The sequence below is a fragment of the Alosa alosa genome, chromosome 12 (genome assembly GCF_017589495.1).
Source record: "Alosa alosa isolate M-15738 ecotype Scorff River chromosome 12, AALO_Geno_1.1, whole genome shotgun sequence".
In the NCBI taxonomy this organism is placed as follows: Eukaryota; Metazoa; Chordata; class Actinopteri; order Clupeiformes; family Clupeidae; genus Alosa; species Alosa alosa.
Window position 1 is genome coordinate 4584092 of NC_063200.1, and position 26951 is coordinate 4611042.

General features: G+C 45.2%; 1 protein-coding gene across 1 annotated transcript; it reads left to right on the plus strand.

Annotated features, from left to right (window-relative positions):
- Positions 1 to 5359: 5359 nt before the first annotated feature.
- On the plus strand, positions 5360 to 26660 carry fgf10a (fibroblast growth factor 10a). Its single transcript, XM_048259210.1, has 3 exons — positions 5360 to 6554; positions 24192 to 24295; positions 25537 to 26660. Exons 1-3 carry the CDS (start codon positions 6149 to 6151, stop codon positions 25738 to 25740), a joined length of 714 nt encoding a protein of 237 aa, XP_048115167.1. The 5' UTR covers positions 5360 to 6148; the 3' UTR covers positions 25741 to 26660.
- The last annotated feature ends 291 nt before the right edge of the window (positions 26661 to 26951 follow it).

The following is a 26951-nucleotide window of genomic DNA, read 5'->3' on the forward strand; positions in this document are numbered from 1 at the left end:
TGAAACCAGAAGCGTTCCGGACGATGAATAATTTACCGCCGGCGAACACTTGCCCCCATGAATTTTTCAGGGCTCAGGCTGGCAGAGGTTTTGTCAGGGAGGTCTGGATCACTTTGTGTTATTAAACAGGCTCGGGAGTGGCCGTCGAGCACAGGTTCAAATGTGAAAAGGTCAGGGGTACAAAGATACCGCACGACTTAAAGGTATCGTGGTACGTTGTATTGTATAGGGATGTCTTGACATTTGTTTGTGAAGCTAATCTGTCCGTGGCCATTGTACGTCCATATTGTGATGAATCATCTCAGCTTTGAACAGTAAGTCATATGCAGGTCACGTGTGTACATCAGTACAGTGTGTTGTCAGTCTTCGTCGTGTTCGTTGTGTTCAGTTTATTCCCAGTGGCAGATGTAAAACAAACAAACACGCGTCAGTACTTACTTCAGTGAGCTGGCTTCCAGTCACCATGTCATGAAAATAAAAATGATGGATGGGCCCTATTTACAGCGGAATTGCACCATCCGGTTTCCTGCTTGGGTTGTTTTTATTTTTAGTCGCATATGTATGCATTATTTACAGTATCTACACTTTATGCGATAGGGGTGTCTGCACTGCAGATGTCTCCCGATCATATCTGTTACGCAGATGTGTTCGCGTCAAGAGAAAATACGGTAACACTTTCCTTGAAAAGTATAATTAGAAGCATTATATGACTTCATTTTGAGTCATAACACTCGGCGTGACCTCCATAGCCCCGTCTCTTTGCCATGGCTAATGAGTGATTTGATGTCTCAGAACTCCCATCCTGTCCAGGTCTAAGTGGTTGGCTCACTCAGAGTACACTGGCTCGAAAAACTGGGAGTCCCTAAAGGGATTACCAGAGGAAAAAGGCTCTGGTGTAACATCACTGATTTAGGATTACCACGGCATAGGAAGGAAGTCCTCATAGGGCCCCAACGGGGGGAAAAGCAACAAAGAGGTAGCCAAGAAGTGTCATTTCAATCATAAGGCTGGGAGGACCCAATTAGTGGATACTAATAGCCCTAGGCTGGGCTCACTGTGGGTAGGCAGGTGGGGTCCACATCAGTGGAGCTTTTGCTTCCATCCGTGCCAGTCAAATAGAGGTGATCCAAGTCCTTGTGAGCCCTAGTAAGGCTACATTCTCCAATTTGACAGCAAACATAGTTTGGAAGTTGCATTCAGGCAGTTTTGATCATGTTTCATATTTCTGGTGTCCATGTTGTCCTCAGTACTTGTATTATCATACATGTTCCACAGCCTTTTTACTATGCATTATACAGTAAAGGAGCACATTTCTTCTTCTCTTCTTACTTTTCTCACAACTTTGAACTGATAGCCAACAAATTATTAAGGACCCTCTGACATGAGTGAGGCTGGATCAGCTGGATCGTCTGAATTCACTGGAATTGAACTGAATCAGCTCAGCTTATGGAATCAGAATTCCACAGAAAGGAGCCTTTATTCTCCTCACCGGTTCTGCATGGCTGACGTGCAATGAAAAGGAGATTTCCTGAATGTATCTTCTCTCCCCAAGCAACTCTGCCAACTCCATTCCCAGATATGACTATACATATTCGCCTTGGCCAAACACAGCTGGACGCTCAACCACAGTGGCAGCTGTGGGACACAAATCTGTCACCTCACAAGAATTAAACATGTACATAAAAAAAATACTTAACAAGAGAGGCTCGCAATGGCCTTTCAGCTCACCACTCGCTTTCCCCATTACTGCACTACAGCTAGAAAATTATATAATTATTGCTCAAGGACTTTTTGGGGTCTTTTTTACCCCTCATTGTTTTTTCTCCATAAATTAACACCATATCTCTGTTCTAAATCTAAAACACATCCTTAGGATCATGTCACGGTTCGATTGACACATTGCACACCAAGCCACTGTACTGTATGTATCAGTGTCTCTGACATCATGTTAGATAATCAGCAGTAAAAAAAAATATTCTTGTTTCCTGCTGTACCTCAGCATGAGAGATGCATGAATGTGGCTTTCTAAAAACGTCTGTCGATTGCCTCAGACAGAGATCCCTGCAAAAAAGTAAGCAGCTTTTTCTGGCGATTCACTGCCTGAGACACTTTCTTTCAGCCGGGGGAACAGTGAAACACCTGATAAAAGGCCGAGGCGGAGGACCTCACCGACGAGAAGGTTGAGTTTCAGCCTCCCCCCCTCCCCTCTTTGAAGTAACAGAGGGGGATTCAGGCCTCTCATTAGCCTGATAGAATCTACATTCAGACATGTAAGTTAGCGATTCAACTCTATTGGGGCAGATTGAATTCCGTTAAATAGTGCTGGTTTATGGTTTTCTCAGGCTCTCTTGGCTATCTCCAATGCGGCGGGCGAACAATGAGGAACACTGCAGGACATTCAGTGGCAGAGGCTGGCTGGGAAGAAATCCGCCGGCTTTCTCATGTTGCCCCCTTTCTCTCTCAAATCCCACCACAGATATGCTTTCTGCCTGAAAAGCACTTTGTAGACACTGAGTCATACCCTCAAACTGAATACCCGGTTTGCATACTTCGAAATGTAATTCGCTCTACCGATGTAACTTATCAATACACATATTGTAGATGTTTTGTTTGCTAGATATGGGGTTATTTGTATATTGAGGCAAAAAGGAAGAAATGTTTGATAATTAGTTTTAGTCTTTGTTTAAAAGAAAGCTAATTACACAAAAGACTGAATGACAAATCTAAATGTGAGATAATGATGCACATGTACTTATCTACTTAACACATTTCCATTATCCATGCACCAAAGTGACTAGTCACATTTGGCTGTCTGGGCCAATGTGAAGTGGTGTGTGTGCAACAGATAGCTCAGCAGATTTACAGGATTGTGCAGCCCCTCCAACTAAGCAGGGCTTTTTTGGTGTGTAGCCCCCCAGGTCCCTGTGTTGGCAGGAAACATCTCACAGAGGAAGTGCATGATAAGATTGAGGTGTTTACAGGGACACAAGATTAAGTGCCGAGCCCACACTTCTGAGAGCCACTCGCAGAGTCGACAGACAGCACACAGTGTGTGTGTGTGTGTGTGTTGTTGTTTTGTGTGTATTGAGGGTAGTGGTGGTTAGCAAGAGATAACAGGTCACCCAGAGTTGGGACTGAAGAGTAGTCCTGCTGACTGAGGAACTCCATTCATTTTCAGGCATAAGTTGTTGAAGGCATCCGTCAGGCTTGGGTTACACGCCTCCTCTCCTCCACGCTGTCATTAGGATTTACCTCACTAGAGGGACCCAGTGAAGTTCCTGTCGTCTTTTCCCTCTCCTCTCTCCATGTCTACTTCAGACGTTTGCGTCTGTGTAAATCTCTTGCTGTCTCTCTGCGTCTATGTCTATATTTACTTTTGTGTTGTGAGCCCTGCAGCTGTTGAAGGAAGTTAAAACAATGGAGACACAGAATTGGATGTGACACGGTGTTTGTTTTTGTATCTCTTTTGCAGTTCGCCATGAATGGCCCCTGTGAGTATACCCGTGCCGTCTATAAGCTGGATATAAAAAAACAGTTACACATTCCTCCTTCAAAGTGATTTGCTCGCAAGGGGCCATAAAGTGTTTGTTATGGTCCCTGTATATCAGTGAAACGGGCAGTGTTTTGGGGAGGTAACAGATGTTCCCTCTCTACACTCCCTCAGCACCACACACACACACACACACACACACACACCCCACCCAACTCTTCATGGGTTCATGTGTCTTTTGGCTCTTTCAGGTTCTCTTCCCTTCTCAGAATGATAAAGATTCCAGAGGACCACAGTGACGCACAAAACTGACCAGTCAGCGTAGTGTAGGTAACAATGTTATGGAATCAGAAGAAACTGTGGGTTGTTGCTTTGTTATAAATGAGATACTAGTAAACAGGAGACAGTAAAAAGAAAGGAAAACGTTTGAAAGCACTCAATGAGTTGAGTGAACTCAATAATCTTATGCAAGATGTCGTAATTCAATCGGCAAATGTTTTGCTTGTTTAGTCAGCATCACTTTCTCTCTGCTTTTGGGCATTCTGTGGTCAGATGAGGAAAACAAATACATTTGGCAATCCCATGACAATTTTCATGCCATACTTTACGTTCCTGAGCCTTTGAGACAGAGAGAGCGGCAAATGGGAGACCGCTCGGAGCATGATATGGATGACATTTCCTTGGCAAGTGGCAGAGCTTGGCCATGTTAAAACCACTGAAAACAGGAGCTGCTCAATAGGTAGGCAGGGGAATGGAGAAGACCGGGGGATATGGTTTTGTCTGACAATGTGAAAAGGAAATTAAACAACAAACACAGCAGACCCATGCTCCAGACTCCACCGGTGGACGAGCTTCTCTGAGACGACAGGGAGCTTTCTCTCGTTTTCTCAGCCCCTCACACACGCCTGCTCTCCTCCTTCTCTCTCTCTGTCTTTCTTGGTCTTTCTAGTGAAGCAGTAGATTTATGTTTCTTTTTAAAAGGGGGGGATGACTTTTGAGTGCTTTTCTCATACTCTAATGGATATTCTGACATACAGTTTATCATGTTTTTCTGCTATTGTTCTGATGGAAAATGTCCTCAAGTACATAAAATTAAGAGACAACAGATTTGAAAAACCACACACACACACACACACACACACACACACACACACACACACACACACACACACACACACACACACACACACACACACACAAGATCACCAGAGAGACAACAACTTCTTCAAAAGCACCAAGAACAAAAAGATAAAAGTACAAGGGAAGACTCAGTGCAAATGAGGAAATAAACAGCAATCAGCTCCAGGTGTCTTAGATAAGAACTCACATGCCAAGAGGGAGCAGGGCATTAGAGGAGGCCAGAAAGAACAGAAAGAGAGAGAGAGAGAAAGAGAGAGAGGGAGGGAGAGTAAAGGAAAGAGAGAGGGGTGGACAGGAGACCTGTTCTGTGGAGGAAAGCGCTCTACAGGCGTACAGCCTGAATGGAACTTACACTGGTAGGAGGGGCTGGAAGAGAGAGAGAGAGAGAGAGAGAGAGAGAGGTGGTAGGGGAAAGGGAGTGAGAGAGACGTAGAGAGAGAGAGAAATGCCCCTCTCTATCCCCCCACCCCTTCATTCTGACACACACAAGCAAACAAAACACACACACTCAGAGAGAGAGAGAGAGAGAGAGAGACACGCACACGCACATGTTAGACCATCAAAGGCAACTGACTGGTTTTCATAGACTGCCTATTAGCAGAGGGAGATTACATCTGGGGGCCAGCGCGGGATACATAAGGTGAGAAGAGTGGCACGGCTCAGTCAGTTTACAGACCGACGGGGAGAGATCGGCTGTACACACACACACACGCCGCTGCACACACACACACACAGCCTGGGACGCACCGCCAGAGATAGAGAGAGAGGGAGGGTAGTGAGTGAGAGAGAGAGAGGTACACTCCCAGTGGGACAGAAGGAGAGCGGACAGAGACACACGGAGAGGCGCAGTGGCTCAGTTACAGATACTTCAGAGAGAGCCCGCTGAAGAAAAGCAAGAGCAGAGCAAGGAGCCTTCTTTCTTTTTCTCTTCTCCCTCGTTCACAAACTCTGGATTGTCCTAAGTTTTTCATTTAGAACAGATTTGATCTTTTTTGATTTTTTTTTTTTAGATTTTCTCCTTTTTGTTGTCTCTTTCAGAAAATATTTGCTTTAGGACATTTTTTACCTTGTGTTCCATTTCTCCATCTATTCCTCATTTACCACCACTTCATCATCAGAGAGGTGCAAAAAAGTTCCTGTGTGGATTTTACACAAGAGAGACGAGTGAGCAAGAACAACTCCTTGGAGGGGGGACAGGAGTAAGCAAGCAGGGTGAGAGGTGACGGTACTCTCCCCCCCCTCACCATCGGAGGCACCCCCACGTTATGGATGTTGACACATTCCTTTCGGACACGAGGGGAACCCGCTTCAACTTCAGAGCCAGCGTAACAAGCCGCCGCCACCGGGTCAGTTTCATCCGCCGCAACGTCCGTCCCGAGCGAAGCCTCAGCCGGCCGCAGTCTCCGCTCTCCGCCGCCGCTGCTGCGGCCACCACCACCTACACCTTTCTCCCATCCAGCTCTCCAGCATGGTCCTTTCTGTGAGGCTCTTCCCAGTCCTCGTCCATTCTCCAGTACAATGTGCAGATGGAAAGTGACTAAAGGTGCCGTCGCCTGCTCTGGTCCGCTGTCCTGCCTCTTCTCATCTTCATCATCTCCTTCGTCGTCGTCGTCCTCATCTTCCCCATCCTCCTCCTCGTCCTCCTGCGTCCTGCTGCTGCTGCTGCTCTTCCTTGCCCTGAGCGCATTGCCCGCCGCCTCCTGCCACGATGGCCACAGGTCCACGCGCTCGCCCCGGAGCCCTGACAACCACAACAGCAGCGGCGCGTCCTCTGCGACGGCGGTGGTGGGCCGGCATGTGCGCAGCTACGACCATCTGCAGGGGGATGTCCGCAAGAGAAAGCTCTTCTCCTACCAGAAGTTCTTTCTCAGGATTGATAAAAACGGGAAGGTCAATGGCACCAAGAATGACAAGGACCCGTTCAGTGAGTAAAAGTTTTTTTTGTCTTCACTCTCTTTTTCATCCTCTCCCTCTCCCATTTCTAATTTTCATGTGCATGTATCGTAACTGATTGTGGTGTACTTTCACCCACAGGTGGGTTCTATAGAGGCTATAGGTTATAGGTTCTATAGAGGGGGGGGTATTAGAATGGGCACTGCTTTCCCTCCCATTTCCTTTGATTTGTTTTCTTCCTTTTACTTTTTCCCCCTTTTGACTCCCAAACATCCACAGATAATAAGAACCTTACCTGGTATTACAGTGGGCACCAGGCGGACTGTTTGGAGTTGCTTTTGCGTGTGCAGTGCAGGGCCTTTGGAAAGCCAAGCACCACGGCATGTTTGTGCTTAAAGTTTCAGAGCAAAGTTCTCATTCGGAGCAATTCTGCTGGAAACAATTAAATATTACCAGAGGAGCCCTCTGCTCTCAAACAAACAAAAAAGTTTCTCAGGGATGAGACAAAATGCCATGGTTATTGTTATCACTGGGTTGTGATGCTTACTTTATACCATTACCACTTCAGCCTTCAGATATGTGAAGTACTTCAGTGAACAAATTCTTGGCTTGTGCCAGAGAATGAAACATGTATCCGCACACACACACACACACACAAGCACGCCACACACACACACACACACAAACACAGAGAGACACACACACATGTTCCTGCTTGCTTCAGTCTTACACCACATGTAAACAATATGTCCCTTCTCCCTCCACTGTCATTTAATTGTAAACTCAACACTTCTCTGGGTGCCGTGCACTTTTTTTCTGTTATTGGTAACTGTCCACTAACAACCCCATCTCATCCCACCTCACCCCTTCTCGCTTGCTCAGCACAGCACCTGGCTACCACACCCCCCACGTGCATTTCCATGAGTGTGTGTTGGGCGCACATTGCCCTAATAAAAAAGGCTTGACATATGGGGCCCATGTGCACGGGGCAGCATTTCAGACGCAGAGACTCAGACATTGGGCTTAAGTGCGACATGGCTGTAGGTATTTCAATTAGCCTCCTTTCTCTCTCTCTCTCTCTCTCTCTCTCTCTCTCTCTAATACATGCATCTGGCAATTAAACATAGTGTATATTAATTGCTGCAAATTTTGCAAGTTGCAAAAAGTGAAGTTTGCTAATCACAAATTTGTACAGTACCACTGAAGCACAGAGTGGCAACAGAAGATGAACAAGGCATTACAGGAGATTTCATTCAAACAGCTCGTCTCTCCACAATTCCCATGTTAGTGTGTTGATGCATGTTGTGTGCCCAAATGTGTTACAGTGTAAGTGTAAGTAAGTTCACTTTTTATTTCTGTACTGCGCAATATGACTCAACTTCAGAGGTGGAAAAGCAACCCCCAACCTAACCACCACCACCCCACCCCCCATCCTGTACCAGCCCCCTTCGCCCCCTCACCCTCATGTTTGGGGTCCTTGCCAGTGACTTACCACATGTGAATATAATGCGGTTGTCATTAGCTCCCACAGTGACCTGAAGGCACAGGCCGTACTGGCAATAATGTTCCCGCCTGATGCACCGCAAGTATCAGAGGGGGAATGCACATGCCGGCTGCATCCACTTTAAACATCTTAAGTGTGGCTAGGGCCTTGGAATGTCTGTGGGGGGGTAAAGAGAAAGGGAGAGCAAGAGGGTGAGAGAGAGAGGAGCTGCTTATGGTGGTGAATGAGTAATCTCTCCAAAACACATTAGATCCCTGTCGTTCTTTCCCGCTCATTTGTACTGGGTCGGGGCAGGTTCGCTTGTCCGATGGCGAAAGGACCTCGCGCCCACAAGGTAGCAGCAGCGTTCTCGGTGTACTTGGTTCCATCAAGATATTTTGGGTGAATGGAAAAAAAAGGAAAAAGAGGTGCGGGAAATAAAAAGGAAAGAGTGAAACAGATTGGGCCTGAATTTTCCTGGCGCAACAGTGATACGATAAGCCGTCCTCTGTGTATTTGCCGAGAAATCAGACGCCCGGATCGCAGGCGCCTGAGAGAGCTGCCTTTTTGCTGCCCCCAACATCCAAAACAAAACAGGGAACGTGTGAAAAGAATGCGTGCCGATCTAGCCGCGCACACAGAACCAGAGTCTGTCAGAACAGCGATATTTGCAGAGTAACACTGTAAACCATAAGGGAATGAGGAATTAAGTGAAGGGAGAGAACTTGGCATGTCGATCTGCACCTAGTGAATCCCCCTCACAGTGGGAGATAAACTGTATGAAAACCTCTGAGTAAGATACTGTTGGTATAATCAGATTATTTTTGAAGAGCTTTTATCGTCAAATATACAGTACGTGAGAGGTTTTGACTGTATAGACTAAATTGGTAATTCATTGGTTGTGTCTGTCCTGTCAGTGTGTGTGTGTGTGTGTGTTTGTGTGCATGCATGGGTGGATGAGCATGTCTGCGTTTGTGGTTAGTGTTTGTATGACTGTAGGTGTGTGTGTGTGCGTGTGTGCGTATGTCTGTGTCTGTGTGTGCGGTACGTTTTGCAAGGTCATCAGTGTGTGTGTGTGTGTGTGTGTGTGTACAGTATGTGTGTTTGTGGTGTTTTCTGTGTATTTGTCCAGTCATAAACGCGGATGATGGAGTCCTGAGAATGATGCCAAAGCTTAATGAGCTATGCAGACGAGATGGCAGAGGACTGTAGGTGGTTGCTGCCTCACACAGTCTCCCATTATATCCTCTCCAGCCTGCTTTTCAACTTCATAACTTTTAGTCTTTTCAGCAAAACTTAAGAACAGTCCATTCAACTGCCATGAACTGCTCACTGGGTCGCCTTTCACCCAGAAGTGTGTCCCACAGAGGCTGAGCAACACCTCAGAAAAAATGATTTACAATTAGAGGCCGTCTCATACTGTGTAATGTTCCATGTTAACATATTATTGGGGCCCTCCATCCATTTTATGGATTACAATTTGTACAGCAGCTCCTGTCCTAATACCATGTCATTACGCTTGGGGTGGGGGGATGGGGGGTGGATCATACAGCTTGGCTGGAGAGCGCCTGCCTTCCAAATTGCAGGCTGTGTGAGCGCGCAGACGACTGGGACTTTGATGTCGGTGTGTACGGGGGCTCACTGTTTACGCATTCAGGGGGTCTGAGGAGGAAGATGAGAGCGTGTGCTAATTAAAAGAGCCATGTAATGTCTACGCGGACAAAACCGCAAGGACAATTTAGACCCTGTGTCTGGTCTTTAACGAGTCTGTGATATCTGTTCAAAGCCGGATGGCTTAGATTCGGGTGGGGGTGGAGGTAGGGGGGAAAGGGGGTGTTAGTGGTGTCTGGTCTTTTAAGTGTTAGCGCCCTGGTCAGTCACATCAAGAAAAATCAATGTTCAAGTGTGCAGATGAGTGCTCTACTTGTGTGCATTTGATGGATTTGGTGTGACAAGGTGGCTTGGCGGTTTGATGTTGCAATTCCTGAATCAGAGGTATTGTTTAAACATTCTGACGAAGCTCACTTCAACCCTAGCCCTCCACTCTTTCTCTTTCTCTCCCTTAGCCTCTCTCCCCCTCTTTCCACAAAAGACCTATGTGCTGTTTGAAATCCAATCCTACCCATATTGTTCGATTCCCTTTCAGAACCCATCTGCTCAGTATCACATTGTTGTTTTTTCTTTCTCTCGGAAGCTCGTCTCCCCTAAGATATCTCTGAATGAGCATGGCACCGGTGGTGGTGTGCACCTCTGTTCTGCATGGCCTTTCACAAAAAGAAAAAGAAGAGAAAGGAATATAAGATAGAGAAAGAAAGTCTTAAAAAAGACAAAAACAAAAGAAATGAACATGGTCTACTCCATCCTGTATCTCAGGATTGTTTGTATTCATTTGTGTAAAAAAAAGTTGAAAAAAAAAACATGCACTTAATGGTAAATCGAAAACATGAGTCAGAACCTGTTTGATCATTATGGTGAGAGTTTTTTAAAAACTGCAGATGAAAGTTAAATGCTGCTCAGAAGGAGAAGGGGCCTAATGAGCATCATTAACGGCTTGACAGCTCTGATTGAGGGCACTGCAGCCAAGGGTTCAACTCCCGGTTGGATCACAAAAAAGCCCGGAGCACACAGGTCCTCTCCCCAATCAGTTTTGTCGTTTTGTGGCTCCCACATCAAACGGAGAGAATCAGGCCGACAGCCATTTCTCCCCCATCCCACCCCATTGTGGGGTCACCCTAATCTAATGCTGGTCAATCACGGGTACAGATGATCCTTGTTAGCGCTAGGTGTTTCAGAGCCAAAATCAATTGCTCCCGTCAGGCTGCAGGAGAGGCGAGTGAGTCTGATGTGGAGGGCAGTCTGCGAGGGCTCAATAATGGCAGGAGATTTGCATGCATCACACATCTGAGGCCGAAGCACTCCATTACTCACTGCTTAGTGTGCCCAGATACGGTTCACTTTGTAGAGGGGAATGTTGCTGTGACACTGCAGCAATATAGCCATATCCCTCCTCTAATGTATGATGTACGATAATGATTAGGCAGTGAAATGCAATTTGGGCATAGGTGCACTTTATGGAGAGCACTTTTGGTCCTTTATACATGGAATGTGTTACTGAGAGGACAAGAAAATAATTATAAATGCCACCACAGGAGATACTTCTGAGATACTCCTAATAGTAGATGTAAATGCTTGAAGTCAGATGGTAAGATAAGATTAGATTAGTGTCTTGTAGAGGAAATTAGTGTCTCTGTAGAGGAAACACTAGCATAATACACTGATTATCCAGTTCACCATTTAGAGAGGTAGATGTAGACCACTGTAAAGCAATGAGCCAACCAGAGCAGATGTGAAAACCAGTGGTGGAAATCACTGGATCAACTACCATACACGTTCTGAAGACCCTCAAGAGAGAATCAATCATCATATTTAAACAAGCCCCATTCAGCAAGCAAACATTAGAGCATAGAAGATGAAAATCAGTGCGAACATCTTGGCTCGGTCGTCTAGTTTGATGCTCGACAGACCGTACTTGACCATCGTCTGCCTCTATAAAAGCAAGTCTATGATTTGTAGACGCACTAGTATTCTAAAATAACACCGTTCAAAGCTGTGATCCTGCCTTGAGCAATAACCAAGTTTTTTCACTGTAAATTTCTCTTTGGACTGCAACTCATGACATTTGCAGAGGCATAATAACTCTGTTCCCTCCGTTTATTTTACCCGTCAGTGCAACATATCAAAACGCAATTAAAATCATGTATTGCGAGCAAATTAAAAACAATAATTCTGTAGGTTTTTTTTTTTTGTATTCGGTCACCACAACATTTCTTTATTTCCTGCCTTCTGAAAACTGACGGCTCAGGCAGTTTCTAGCCACAGTGTGTATAATCAGCGGCGCATGACTGACACCATACTTTGGCCATGGAAAGGCCATGTGTTCCGAACGTGTGAATTTATAAGTACGGCTCCCGTCCCAGCTGCATGGATGGCACTCTCTTGTGCCTGTTATTTTTCTCTCTCTCTCCATCCTTCTCTCTCTCTCTCTCTTCCTTTTTCAGTGGTTATAGTGCCCATTTATGGCCCTCGTGGGAAATCCCAACCACACAAGCAATAAAAGTGACTTATGGGGAGTGGTTGATGTACAAAAGGTTAGTGTCAATGTTTCTTTTCATTCCATTTGACCTCAGCATCTTCATAGACTTTCTCTCACTCTGATAAATAGCTTGACAGATTTTCTGTGAGAGGAATCTTCAAAATGCAGGACATTTTTTTATGAAGCCTCAGTGATGTGCAGTGAGGATGGTGGTATATGAAGGACGTTGCTGTGGTTTTACTCCAGGTATTTCAACAATTCATTTTAACAGCTCGTAATTTATATCATTGGCCGCTGGTGGTCAAGGTGGTTCTGCAGTCATTTGGTCTGAATTAGCTCATTGGTTTGGATCTTTAGGGGGAAAAAGATGCCTCCAGACAACATATCAAACACAAAGCAGACAGCATTGCATAATGTTTCTGTCTGTCCTATTGTGTTTGCGTCTTCCTCGTCCCCCATTCTTTCACAGAACTCTTGTTGTGTGTTACATCATGTCCAGTAAAATAAGTTTTACAGTGTTCCAGCAGGCCATCTTTAAATCAACCCCTTCAAAGGGACAAAAAACTGTTTGTTCGCAGTTCAAGTTATCAAAACCAGGCCGCAGTGGCCGAGAAGTCAGAAAGCGCTTTCAGACATACGTGTAAGACCGGAGGTTCTGCGGATGTTAAACGGTGAGGCCGTATATCTGAATCACAACCGGTCATATGGAAGTCCGAATTTAGCCGGTTGTTCTACTACTCCCCCCCTAGTATTTCCTCCAGACATTATGTGAATGTGCTGTGTCTGAACGAAGCGTAGAACATGCGTTAAAATTCACACCTAGTGAGAGGGCGGTCGGGTGACGCTTCTTTCGTACGTCCATGTGGTTAAATCTGACTTAAATGCCAGTGTTATGATGGAGTGGCATAGTGCTGTCCAGAAAATCTCCGACCTGGAAAGATGCAGACATCATGGAGCTACTGTCCATGAGGGCAGACAGCATTGTGGTAGAACACATGAAGGGAACGGCAAGTAGCCTACAACTGCATCGCAAGGCCAAACGAATTCAAAAGACCGAATCATCATAAGCAGAAGGCGCTGAAAAGGCAGTAGCCTACAGCGACGTTGTTGACGACAATAACAGGAGTATTTAATAAATTGTTAGCCAACACGGTCGGTTTTCTGTTCATTGATAGCCTTCTCATGACCTCACTGCTGAGCTCGCTGATATTTGTTGAGCATAAATATGCCTAGAGAAAATGAAAACGAAGAAAACCCAACTTTGTTCCAAGCTCCTTACGTAAATGCAATAGACACATGGGGAGAGGATGCTTTTGGAAAAATAAACCATGAAAAAACGAACCACTTCACTGTTATGTTAGTATTTTGTTTGTTGCTAAAAACGTTGTATATGATGGCCTTGAAGTCTTGAGTTAGCTTACTGAATTGGCTGGTACCATAAAGTTCATGCATGCTCTCTCGAACGAAGATTTGGGGTTTCATAGCCAAGTAATTCTGCTACATAAAACTTTGAAAACAGATGTGTTTATTCGAAGCACACATACAAATACTGTACAATAGGTCAATTTCAATTTCACGTGACTACTTCAAGTATTAGCCTACGCACAATAGATTTTTATTTTTTAGCCTACATAATGCATACACTTTGTAAACAAACAGCAGCTGTGACAGCAGCCGCATATATTCTGCGTCATATCTCGCCTCTTGTGAACTCTACAAACCCCCACCCCTCACTCAACAACCACACAGAGATTCTGTAATGTGCGTGTATGTCGTTCACACATAGGTCCGTATAAGGTCAGTATAAGGTCTGCAGGTTAGCATCATGTCTGAATCATCCGAAGGGTAGGACCTCCGTTTGACAAACCTCCGCATATCCTCCGGAAGTTATACTTATATCTGAAAGCCCTAAGAGAGAGCATCTCATGGTGATCCCTGGCCACAGGGTCTCTCTCTCCAATGTTGTGGTTTAATCTATCTGATGCCATTTGAGATATAGTATCTCAATGATCTGTGGATGAGGCTGAGCAGTTTGAAGATCAGAGAAGACTGAGATTGATTGAATTTGCTGTGTATGAGGTTCATGTTTATCTTCTAAATCCAGGTGCTCCAAAAAATCTCTCTCAGTCCTGTACCTTCTTTCAAGGGAAAAGCAGGACCAGAGCAAATCAGAGGACAACAGAAGTTTCACCCATGCACAGACAAACTCTCATCATGGGGGATACTAATTAGGTCAGACACTCAGCATCTTCTTATCGACTTAATGCCTTCTTTCTACCCGGCCAAGAGTTCACCTCAGAGGTATGAAGGACCAGATGTATACGTAACCCCTGACCTCATTACTTAGCAGTGACGACCATTTCTGCCATGGCGAGAACTGGGAAGGAACACCACTGTCTCCCCCCACTATCGTCGTGGTTCCCATGATTGCTAACAGACACGGGGCAGAAAAAGAGTGTGTGTGTGCACCGCCCCCTGATTGGCAAAGGCGTTATTGTTTGGTTTATAAGCTTTGACATGTCTTGAGCAAGAGGTGGTGAATCCTCTTTGAATTTCCTCTAAACTGAACTCGCCTGAACTTCTTATTTATATAACTCCAAGACCCCAATAGGAAACTGGGTTCGCTTTGTGCGGTCTTATGTTCCGATATAGCTTTTCGGTTTGAGAAATTCAAATACGCAGTGCAAGAAGGTTGAACGTGTTTTTCCATGCGGTTTCTATTAGACCAGACTCAAGAGGGCCGCAGGAAGTTGAGGCGTCGCGCTCGGAGTCACAGTCGCTTCCCTAACCCACCCCACCCCCCAATCCCTGTCTCATGCATCTCGGCTCGCTTTGAGCCGCTGAAAGCCCAGGGCTTGTTGCCCAGCTCTGATTTTCGCCCGTCACAGTCGCCCATCCGTCAATCACACAATCGCAGGATTGTCTGGATGGGTTGGGTTGAATAAAACGCAGATTTATCGAGCGGACCACATTGACATAACTCCGCTGAACCGAGTGGCCGTCTCATTCATCTGTCACTCAGCCGGAACTTTTGAACTCTCTGTAAACTATAGTCGTCGTCAACGAACTCTTTTTGTCCAGCGCTGGGTCTTGTTCTCTCCAGAACACCGAGAACACATCCAGAGAACATTTCCTACTCTCAGGGCTTAGTGCCTGAGGCCCTGTGAAGCCTTTGGGCAGGGGAGGATGCACGTACATGCCTGAGTGTCTCTGAATGTTATGCATGAATCTCCATGTGTGAGAGGTAGGTTGAGGTTTATGTCTCAGTGGAAGGATTCATGTTTGTGATCATTTATGTATGCAGATTGATTATTCCAGACATATTCATGTCTTAGTTGGTCATATTCATTTCTATTGCTGGTGACAATATCTTCTCTGTGGGGTTTTGATAACAACCTCAGACAGGGTTTACACAGGGTTTCCTCATTGCTGTCCTTGCTGTATAGAATCCAGGTTCAAGAATCCATTTGAGTCCATTTGAGCTTCTTGTGTATTAATTTTATTATTAGTGAGGTCATGGTGCAGAATCTGTTAATTGTATGGAAACGCAATTTAGGCAAAACCACATAATATAATGCATGTTGTTCTGTCAGGTTTGGAAGACATGCTTGATCTTAAGATGTTGAGAGGCTCAAGACAGTTCAGCTCTCCTCGGAGGAGTCCATAGAGTCGTGAAAGAGCCCATCCCAGCCACCTATCCAAACTCTGTTTCCCTTTTGGATCCAAACATGGATATTTCATTTTAAGGCCTCTCTGCCGCCTGCCAGGCACACTGCAGGGATATATAAATGCAGTGATAAAAGAGGAGAGAGGGAGAGAAATAGAGAGGGGGAGAGAAAGCAAGGGGGAGAGAGAGAGAGATTTATCCTACTCAGAGCACATGGACCAGCTAAATAGCCCTCAAGTGGTGCTTCATGTGTTGAGAAGCATACCAAGAACATGCACGAGACAGCCTGGAAGCACCATGTTTATATATGGTGTGTTTATGTTATATAAGACTAATGTCCGAGTTACCTTGCATCAAAGACAAAGGGCTGTAGTCTCTACCCTGCATTGGTGAATGTGCAATAAACTGGTAGTCCACATGCCAGAGACAGGCCACTAGCCAACAGTGCACTGCAGAACTGATTATGTAGTCAGGGAAGGTGGATGAGCATTTGGTCTCAATAAGATTTTCACATAACACTTTGGCCATTGGGTAAAACGGACCACCCCAGCATCTATTCCCTCTTTCAGCATCCTGTGAGCCTGAGCTTTGGCCCAAGCCCCGGTCGCGGTGACCCCACGCTTCATTACAGGCCCCACCATCACACTCCCACCACCACACTCCCCATGGCCAACATGCAGGAGGGCCTGTCTGCTCGAAGTGTGCCGCACGCACTCTCACACACCGGACATCCATCTTGTTTAATGGGACGTGGGGTAAATGCAGGCTGTAGTGGAAAAGAAGAAGGGGTGAGTTTTTACCTCCAGCAAGTATCTCTCTCACTTCCTCCAGAGCCAGTACAAGCCAGTGGAGTGGAGCTGTAACTGGTGAGGGGAGATGGAGGGGGAGGCGGCTGAAATGGGATGGGGGTGGGTGGGTGGGTTTGGAAGGAGAAGGGAGGAGGAGGTTAGTCAGATGGAACCATCAAAGGTAGCGAAGTGAGACCAGCGATCTGACCAGGGACGCATCTGGTCGGCCTGTTTTAAAAGAGGTAGGCAGGAATGCTGGCTAATTATACATTGCGTGCGCAAGAGGCAGGGAGTCTGGGGGAGTGTGTGCGTGGGGAGAAAGAGGGTGGGGGGGCTTGCTTGTCCTAAGGCAATTGGTGGTGGGACCAGGAGCCCTGGATCTTATCCGTCACAGATCCTGCTGCCCCCCTACACCCGCCCCTCCACCATAACTTTACAGGCCACTAATGCAACACGTTCCCACACTGGCTTGCTCCGGCGCCCATTCAGATGGGTGCCTGCTCTGACATTTAAGAGAAGGCTGGAGTCTGTTTACCGACACAGTGTGTATGTATGTGCGAGTGTAAATGCAAATGTGTGTGTGTGTGTTTGTGTGATTGCATGTGTTTGTGGATTTGCGTGAGTATGTGTGTGAGTGTGTGTATATGTGTGACCATGGCTGTGTATCTGCGTCTGTGCGCCAGTGTGTGTGTGTGAGTGTGTGTGTGTGTGTGTGAGAGTGAGAGTGTGTTTGTGCGCCCATGTATGTTTTGGATTTTTACACAAGACCAGGCTGATTTGCTGACTTGAGGTCATAATCTTTGTCATATGCAGGCACAGCATAACAAAGCTGTTGTGCTATGGTGAAACTACTTCTGAGTGGAAAGGGATGCATCTTCTCAATATGACACAAGTGGTATAGGGATGAAATGTATAAGTTTGTTTACATGAGGAGATTACTTACTGATGCTATGAGTTTAGCTTGTCATCGTGGCTTTCGCTCTTGGACTGTTAAGATTCCGCTAACACACCATGTCATAAAGGATTTTCTCCAGGACCCCATTTTCCTCTTGGAGCATCACTTTTCTGACATTTTAGTACAGGTTTTAAATCTAAGGCAACCGCAATATCACTGTTACTGTTATCCTTTCTTAAACACTGCACGGGGAGTATGTTGAAAATTAGTCACAAGGGATATTTTTATTTTCTTTATAGTTCAGTATAACGATACTCTCTTCTTCAAACCGCCAGAGAATTGCGCGAGCCAAAGCTGCAATGACAAAACAAATAGTGGTAAAATTATTCAGCTGGTAAGCTAATACCCAACCATGAAAATGTTGACATTCTGCCCAAAAGAAATTTAATGCTATCTTGTGGAAGAAAAAAAAGGTTGGCCATTTAAAACCAATTTAATACGCAGCATTTTTTTTTATTCTCCCGCTGAAGAGAACGTGTGTGTTTTATGGCCAGATTCAGAATTACATCCAGCCGCATAGTATGGTTCCAATGTAATGTTTCTGATGTCATGGACACCAACAGGCCATCTAAGAAAAGGTAACATATTACACAGTAGAGGTGCAGACACTAAAGATAGATATATATGTGCTCAGTTTTGATGGAAACAGCATGCTTTGAGCAGTCTCCCTCACCTCTCCCTCAACAAATTGGCACGTGACAATGCGAAGCAGGGGGATCGCTGCTCCATACTCATATGGTATGCAGTATGCAACACCACATCATGCTACATTCACAGATGTTTTTATAAAGCACATCCCGTAGTACACAGTTGTTTCACAACGCTTCAATGGAATTGGATCTGTGAGTCTACAATTGCATTAAGTAAGACATTTTTCCTGCCTCAGGGTTAACTTATAGATCCAACACGCCTTAAAATTCCCCTATGTATATACACTTGTGTTTCTGATGCTGTGCACAGAAACAGTTCACCCTGCTTAAATGGCTTGGCTCTCTCTCTCTCTCTTGAATCACATAATGAAACACTGACGATAATATCTTCAGGGCTGACAGGCTTTGCATTGTGCAGATCAAATGATTTCACACTCTGTGCATGTACCATTGTGAATGCTATAACTACAAGTGGTTTATATATCTAATTTTACTACTTGTACTGTATATATTTAAACTGTACAGGGGTTCACACATTGGTCAGACTTGGGCAGCTAGAGGTCTTTACCAGGGGGGAAAGGAATTAATTGTTGTGGCAAACATCAAAGGAATGTGGACTGGTTCTGTTAGTTTTGCAGTGAATCAGCACAGACAATATGAAAATATCAAGAGCTCAATTGGGAACAGCATTCCCCGAAAAATGCATCATTAAGGTCCAAAGTCAAATGATGTGTGGCCCGCAGATTTTTCTTTTTACTGAAACAACACAGGCATTTTACAGCCACCCTGTGCCATTTTTGCCCCCCTCCCGGCTTCATTCTCACACACCGTTGCCAGAGTGAACAACGAACTATTGCCATAAAAAGGTGAAAAAAATCTTCAAAAGACTCAAAGATAAACTGCGGAAACACTTTCACAGACCCCCACCAATCCCCAACCCTCAACCCCCCCTGAACTCAAATTCATCTAAAAAGTCACTCCTTACCACATTGAAGCAGGAAAAGCTTTAGGCGGGGAGGTGTGTGTGTGTGTGTGTGTGAGGGGGAGTGTGGTTAGTCCCCCTGGCCCACGTTGAGCCGTCCAGTGATGGCCCAGAGCCCCTAGGAGCCGTGGGCCTGCTGAGGCCAGATCAAAGGTGCAAGTGACTGTCATCAGGAGGCAACACAGGGGTCACTGGTAATCACGACTTTTAATGGAGCCTCTGTGTTGCCTTTATGGCCCAGGAACTGTGGGGAGCAGGGGGTGGTAGGGGGCTAACTGAAAAGACATGTCTGTCACAGGCTACACACCTCAGGGTTCCCAGGACTATTAGCCATACAGAGAGGGTGGGGTGGGTTGCCGTAAAGGTGAACGGTAAATAACGTTTTTCTGGGTTTAGGTTGATATTACTCATTGGTTCTGTCTCTTGGCCTATTTGTCTATATCCCTCTTTCACTCCATTGCGTTTTCTCGATATATGTTGTATCTTTTGGTTTTCTGTTCTATGCTGTTGTTTTCTTCTTTCTCTTTTCTCTCTCTCTCTCTCTCTCCCTCCCTCCATCCCTCCCTCCTCCATCATACACACACCCAAACACACCAAAGATGAGATGAATGCCTTTGCCTGCACAGCAGATCTCCAAGCGTGCCCGCCCGTCTGATATCGTTTCAGCTTTCCCCAAACACATGAGCGCATGTGGGACCTGAGGGGCCTATAGGGGTCTCCTTACTACCCCTCCCAGCCCACCTTCAAGCATCTCAGGCCTGTGTGCGGAGGGAGACCATGCAGGCGCAAGCCCCCGCGCTCCAGCTACGAGGCTGCGGGGTTTTCGTAATTATCACAAGATGCGATAACGCGAGCCCTGTCACCCTGCCAAGAGAGCTGGGGCCACCAACAGAGCCTGGAGCAGAAGCCAGGTCTGCAGAGAAAGAGAGAGAGAGAGAGAGAGAGAGAGAGAGAGAGAGAGAGAGAGAGAGAGAGAGAGAGAGTGGTGCGCTTGAGCTCACATACCAGACCACAGACGGTCCGCTGTGGACCACCAAAGGACCTGGTCTAGACCGAGCCACCATGGGGATGAGGTCTGCTGGATGCTAACCCAAAGAGGGGGGCAAGGAAAAACCCATATGTGGTGCCTGTAGCAGTGGAGAAAGCTGCAGGTTGAACACATGTACGGACTGGGCTTCCTTTACTGTTAGCAGCTGTAAGCTGAGATGCCACTAGGAATGGAATGGAAGAGAAGAAAGACAGACGTACAGTAAACAGGGACACGCTTTAGGATTGTGCTGCACCGTAAAACACATTTGTACACATTTTTATTCTTTCAGTCATGTGCCACGATAAAATTCTTGGATTAGAGGGGGTGGCAAGGAGAAGAATAGAAAGCACTTGGCATTGGAATTGAATGATTCATCATGTAAGCATTGCAATGCACCTGTTTTGCCAAGAATACACCTCTGAATTAATCAGCTTTCTGGTAAAAAAAGGGATAGTCATCTCAATCATTGCAATGCTTCTCCAGGGTGTCTGTTACATTTGCGGCTGACTGCTAAATGGCCACATGGTGCGCTTTTGTAAATATGGCACATAAAACTGTAAACCTGTTACTCATACAGGTGTTCGAGGTAATGTCTGAAAAATGTTGACTCCAAAATGCAAGCACCCAGTTTTTTTTATTTCTTGTGAAAAAGAAAACTGTGGTTTGTGCACTTAAGGTATAAGGTCATAAAACATTTGAACTATTTCTTTAAAGTCAGCTTTTAGTAAATAACCAAAACGTAAAGGGTTTGGCTCTGTGCCAAAGGCAAGCAGACACACACGCACACACACACAGATGGAAAGAGAGAAGGCAGACAAAGAGAAGAAAAAAATAAGCTAAAAGTAGTACAAGGCTCTTCTACTGCAGTCTGAACATGCCAGGATCCCACAGAGGATCCCAGTGTTGCCTCTCTGCTTCCCCAATGTTATCCTTTTGTTGCAAAACTTGCCTTTCAACTCGGGCGGCTGCGGACAGGGTTGATGTTCAGGTGACTGGCAAGGGGGTCATAAAGAATTGCTGTGTTTTGATTCAGCTGAACCACATCAAACGGGCCAAGGCAAAGGTCTAAAACAGGTGCTTTGACAGAGGAGGGCGTAGATAGCTGCTTTGACATGGTTGCCTTCAAAGGCCTGCCATCCGCTAGAAGGTGGATGTCAATGTTTCGTTGCCCCGTTCAACAGGTGTGTTTGTTGGTTGCGGGTGTGTGTATATTTGTGTACAATAAGCATGAAGGTGAATATTTTTGTTTGGAGGGAGATGCAAACGTGTGCATGTGTGTGTCTGTTCATTTATGTGTGTGTGTGTGTGTGAGAGCGTATGTGTGTGCTTTCCCATGCGTGTGTCGCTTGTCTGAATGAACATCTGTACCTCTGTTTGCTGCCTTGTTGTTCTTGTGTGTCAGCATCCACATGCATTCTCATCATCTGGCCAGTTCAGCGCTGGGGCCCAGGGTTGCAGCTCTTTGATCAGGGATTATTCTCCTCTAATCCCACTGATTTGGTCATCCAGTTTCTGCCCCCCTCCATGCCCACCCTCTTTTCACTCATTCCTCCTCTCTCTTTCTCTCTCCATCCCTCCATCTCTCTCCTTCTCGGTGCTCTGTGAACCTGAGGCGAGGGAGGGGAGAGGGGAACAGACCAGATTCCCTTACGACCTCCACCCCCCCACTCTAACCCCTCTCACCACACACACACACACACACACACCCTCCTGCTCAATGCCGGGAACTTGATTCCGAGTAGAGGGAGCGCTCCCAAATCTAGCCTAATCCCTCAGTTGTGCGGCATTTACGGCGCCTGTGTCACCGCTTCACAGGTGCAGATTACACAGCAGCAGCCTACAGGTTAACCCGACTGAGCACTGATGCCATTAGAGATCAAGCGAAAAGATCTCAATTATTTTGACCTTTAAAGCAACACCAAAGAGTTTTTTGTACCTTAAAATAATGTTTCCAAAATCGTTTCAGTGGTTCATCAACTTGTAACAGGGTGAACGGCACTATTGCATTCGCTTCGCAGCCCTCTATCGGCTATAACCGCACTATGTTTACCAGATCGGGTAGCGGATCTGTAGTTCGATGGAATGAGACATAACAAACTTTGACTTGCGTTTGATGTCACAATACATCGTACTTACATAAATCATGCAACATATTCTACCATGTCTGTGGACATTGTTATTTGCAAAGCCGGTGCTGGATAAACAAATAGCGTGCGTGCGACAGAGGGAAAGTTCTTTGGTGTTGCTTTAAGTATGTCAAGCACAGTTTGATAATGTGGCTCACTGTGAGTTGAGTAAATAGCATTTACCAGTGTCCAGCGTGGCTTATTCTGAGAGCTCCCGTTACAGGCTCAGAAAGAGTGGCCTTCATATGAGTATTAAATTAGTCTAAATTAAATAGGGAATGATTATAAAAAAACATTGTGGATTCACCCAGTATTCACATCATATGCAAAGTGGATAGCCAAATGATGTCGAAACAGAAAAATGTACAAATATCCCAGAGGAAGTTTTGGTCTCGGCCTGCTGAACACGCTGCTTTGCAGTCAGTTATTATCTTACTCAGTGTATTCAGTATTCACCAGTGTCTCCTGTCCCTGCCACTGAACCCAGAGCACCTAGAAAAGCAACAGAGGTCACTGCGTCGGGCGCCCCACAACATATGAAGATATGATGTCTTCCGCAGGACTACGCAGTAGTCAAGGATATGTATTAACATTTGGGGTTGATCACCGTACTGTTAACTACTACATCACAGTATATCCACTACAGCTAACTAGACTACGCCACTGAGTTACATCTCAGCACTGTGTGATAAATGCCTGGATTTGTCAAAGGTCATCTGGTGACCTCTGAACTCGGGCTCCGGTACAGGCAGCTTCCCTGATCACCCCACCTGCCCACAATGAAAACCGCCTCCTTTCACAGTTGGGCTTTTTGGCTTATCCCCTATAACCTTGATGGGTTTATGTAATTCACTTTATGAGGGGGAAAACCATAATGGTTACCACAACCCAAATCACTACTGGTATAATGGCTGAGCGGAACTGCAGCCTGCAAGCTGATATGGCACTTCAGGCTGCCATTTTGCTTCAGAATAAAAACAAAATAGAACATCATTGTGTGCATGTACAGAGTGTGTGTGTGTGTACATCTCTTTCTATTTGTGCGTACAATATATGTTTTTCATATTCATGTCTGTGCATATGTATGTGTACGCATGCATCTTGGTATGTAACCATGTGTTTACACAGAACTCAGCCAAAATATGGCACAGAGGGATTTATGTGTGTCAGTTCAGTGATAAACTGGACCAGTTGTGTGTGTGTGTGCGTGTTCATTTGTTCGTTCGTTCATGTTCTGTGTGAGCGCAAACCAGGCAACAGGGAGCCCGCGCCGCTCTGGGCTTTGTGGTTGCGTGAGGAGGGATCATGTTGGGACGGCGCAACTGCAACGAGTAAAGAAAAAACAGAGCTCTGCCGAGGGGTTTCAAAAGCACCGTGAGTTGGGAGCATCTTCTGCGACCACAGGGGAAGCAGAAAACTGGCAGTGACCAGTGTAAACTAACCAGACTTCCAAACACTGTCACCAAACCACTGGATCTAGCCCTGAGGAAGAACAGATTTAGTGCTGGAATATTATATATATTTATGTTTTTAAAAAATATTCCAATAATCAAGGATAATGATGGAAATAATCCAATAATGATGGAAAGTTGAAAATACTGTCTACTGTCCACTGTACCATTGTCAGTTTTGGCATTTACAGTAGTCATTGCCTATCAAGTCTTTCTCTCTTTTCCTCATTCATTCATTCATTCACTTTTTCTTTTCCACCTACTTACTTTGTTTTTTTAATGACTGGATGATGGGATTAAATGTGATGGGATTAATTGTCAATGAATTTGAATCCTGCTGATGAGGATGGGTGTATTTATGGTCACTACCAGAAACCATCACAACACAGCAAATGTAATCCTTGTGCCTCTCCTTTTCTAAACTTATGTGTTTTACTTTACAGCTATATTTGAAATCAAGTCAGTGGAGGTTGGTATTGTGGCAATCCGAGGACTCCACAGCACAAACTACCTGGCTCTCACCAAGAAGGGCACTCTGTATGGCGCGGTAAGTGCACTTTTCTTTAGAATTCACATTTGGTTTCAGGTCCCAAATGCCCTTAGAGAGATAAAATGAGGAACTCTTGTCTATCTCAGTCTGTCAATAGTGATAAAATTTACCTAAATATAAACAGCGTGGTAGAACGCCTGTGGTAAAAGCAGTAATGGTAATGAAGAATGTGATCCTAAGGCAGAATTGAACGTAAAGAGGACAAGCCTGACACTGCGCTTTCTTTTTTAACGGCCATTATTCTGCAAGGACTAAAAAACAAACACACTAATTTCCATATTTGAAGAAACAATTTCATAATGTGTATTTTCTTAGGATTAAGAGTTTTAGTGAAAACAATGAGAAATGACCGCGGGGGGGTGGGGGGCTCCTTGGCTGCACACGGGGACTTTGATGTTGATGTAGAGTTGCATGGCTCCTCATGTCACCGAGCCCCTTGAAAATGCCTGCAGCTTTTTTTTCAGCGGACAGTTCCACTTCACTGCCACTGAATAAGCCCCTAGCAGAAGTTTGCCTCAGTTAAAGCCAAAAAGAGAAAAAGAGAGAGAAAAAAAAAGAGAGAGAGAGAGAGAGAGAGAGAGAGAGAGAGAGTCCTGTCATCTTCTCAAAAGTAAGCCGAGACAACCCTCTTACTTACACAGAAGTCTCCCCCGAAATGCTTCTTTTGCATGGACCTTCCTTCTATTCAAAGGCAGGCAATACAATCCACACCACCATTGTTCCCAGTGCTGCTACACCCCCAAAACCCCCAGCCTTCTCACCCTGACTCTCAACCCCCACCCCCCTATAGACGTTACCTGAAATGGGACAAAAATATATATGGGAAGTCTGAGTCTGGCAGAGGAGATGATGTTTCGGAATGGTTCATGTGACGAGTGCTCTTGGGGCTCTCTCTGTCGGGGTTTGAAACTATGATAGGGTGATAACCAATTCCATTTCTCTCAACCTCATACTCCGCTCCGTGCGGATGCTCGACCGAGTGAGCCACATCAAAATATTATCCAGAGTGTGTCAAACACTGTTAGATCATGAAAGAATTTTGCTGCACCCAATCATGCATTTATCCTCGTAATCGCACACTCTCGTCTGAAACTACATGGGAATTCAACAGACGTTTTCCAAATCTCTAGAATCTGGCCTCAGTTTTACGCCACTGGCCAAACCTCAAATGAAAAAAGTGCAGTTAACTGGCTAGTTCATTGACATTTGCCCTCTTCTTTCTGATTTGTTTTCTGCAGAAGGAGTTTGGTGTGGATTGCATGTGGACAGAGCGGATCGAGGAGAACAAGTACAACACGTATGCGTCTGTTGAGCACAAGAACAAGAAGAAGTTCATGTTTGTGGGCCTGAGTGTAAGCGGCAAGCCCATGCGGGGCAAGAAGACCCGCAGGAAGAACACGGCCACTCACTTCCTCCCCATACCTGTGGACCCCCAGTCATAGGGCGGACCCCCACTGTCCACATGAAAAAAAAAACGGCCAACTGCACTGAGACAAAAGACTTCGAATCACCAACAGTCATAAGAATTATAGTGATATCGACAGACTTGTTCTGAAAGTTTTTGTTGTTGTTTTGTGGGAAATTTTAAAAAATGGATGGAGCTATGTGAAAGAGACTGCAGGAACTCTTACAGGTTGAGTCTTGATTGATGTCATATATTTGTTGTTACTAAGTTATTGGCACAGGAGAAAAAAAAAAAATCACCGACGACACATTTTTTTTCTGTGCCAAATGCCGTGTTCGGATAAACTATTGGACCAAGACAAGGAACAAGCAAAATCGTTTTTTTTTTTTCAAAAAAAAGAAGAAACATCATGACGGGAAACTCTGGCGTCTTATGGCTTTCATTAAGTCGGAGACCATGGACAGAGAGTGCATCACCTGCCTGCATTTGTGCGTGTTTGGTCTGCAGATACTTTCTATTTATATTCTACTAACTCATACGAAGCCTTTCCAACTGACACTACAGCTCTGTGATGCAGTGGACAGCTAGTTCTACAAACACTGACTGGAAGCGCTTGCTTTAGACACAAGACAGAGGCCTGAATTCAGCACAGGGGGGCGGGGGGCGGGGTGGGTTAGTAAAACTAGCGCCATAGCATAAACAAGAACCCTAACAACCTTTATCATAACAAGCAAAGCCACTGTATTAAGAAAACAATATCTCAACTTCTTTACCTGACTGCTTTTAAGAAAATAAATTATTTATTTTATGTAATATTTAAAGAAATACAAAGGCAAAAAACATAAAATGGACATTTTTTATCATTTACGGTATGTTCCTCCTTTACTCTGTTGGTTAAACATAAATATTAAAAATAAATGAATAAGTAAATAAATATATTTCTCTTTATTAAGCAAAGTCTGGTTTTGTGTCTTTGATTTGACTTACCCCAAGATGCATTTGAACCTTATAATTTTACTAATAACTGTTCTGTTTGGTTGTGTCCTCGGGCATAATAGTGACACATTATAGAGGGCTGCTGTGATTATACTGGAGCATGTTGACATCTTTTGCTAGCACACATCAATAACACACATCTTATGATGCCACTCCATCTTGTTAGCCAGTTCATGTGGGATACTTTTAGTAGTCACATTCAAACAGTGCCTGAATATTGGGATGAATAAATATTGGGATGTTTCACGACTC

Excerpts from the sequence above, each read along its gene's own strand:
- fgf10a (XM_048259210.1), top strand. The coding sequence starts at position 6,149 with ATGTGCAGATGGAAAGTGACTAAAGGTGCCGTCGCCTGCTCTGGTCCG. Across the intron at positions 6,555-24,191 it reads GAATGACAAGGACCCGTTCA|CTATATTTGAAATCAAGTCA; the intron begins GTGAGTAAAAGT and ends TTTACTTTACAG. Across the intron at positions 24,296-25,536 it reads AGGGCACTCTGTATGGCGCG|AAGGAGTTTGGTGTGGATTG; the intron begins GTAAGTGCACTT and ends TGTTTTCTGCAG.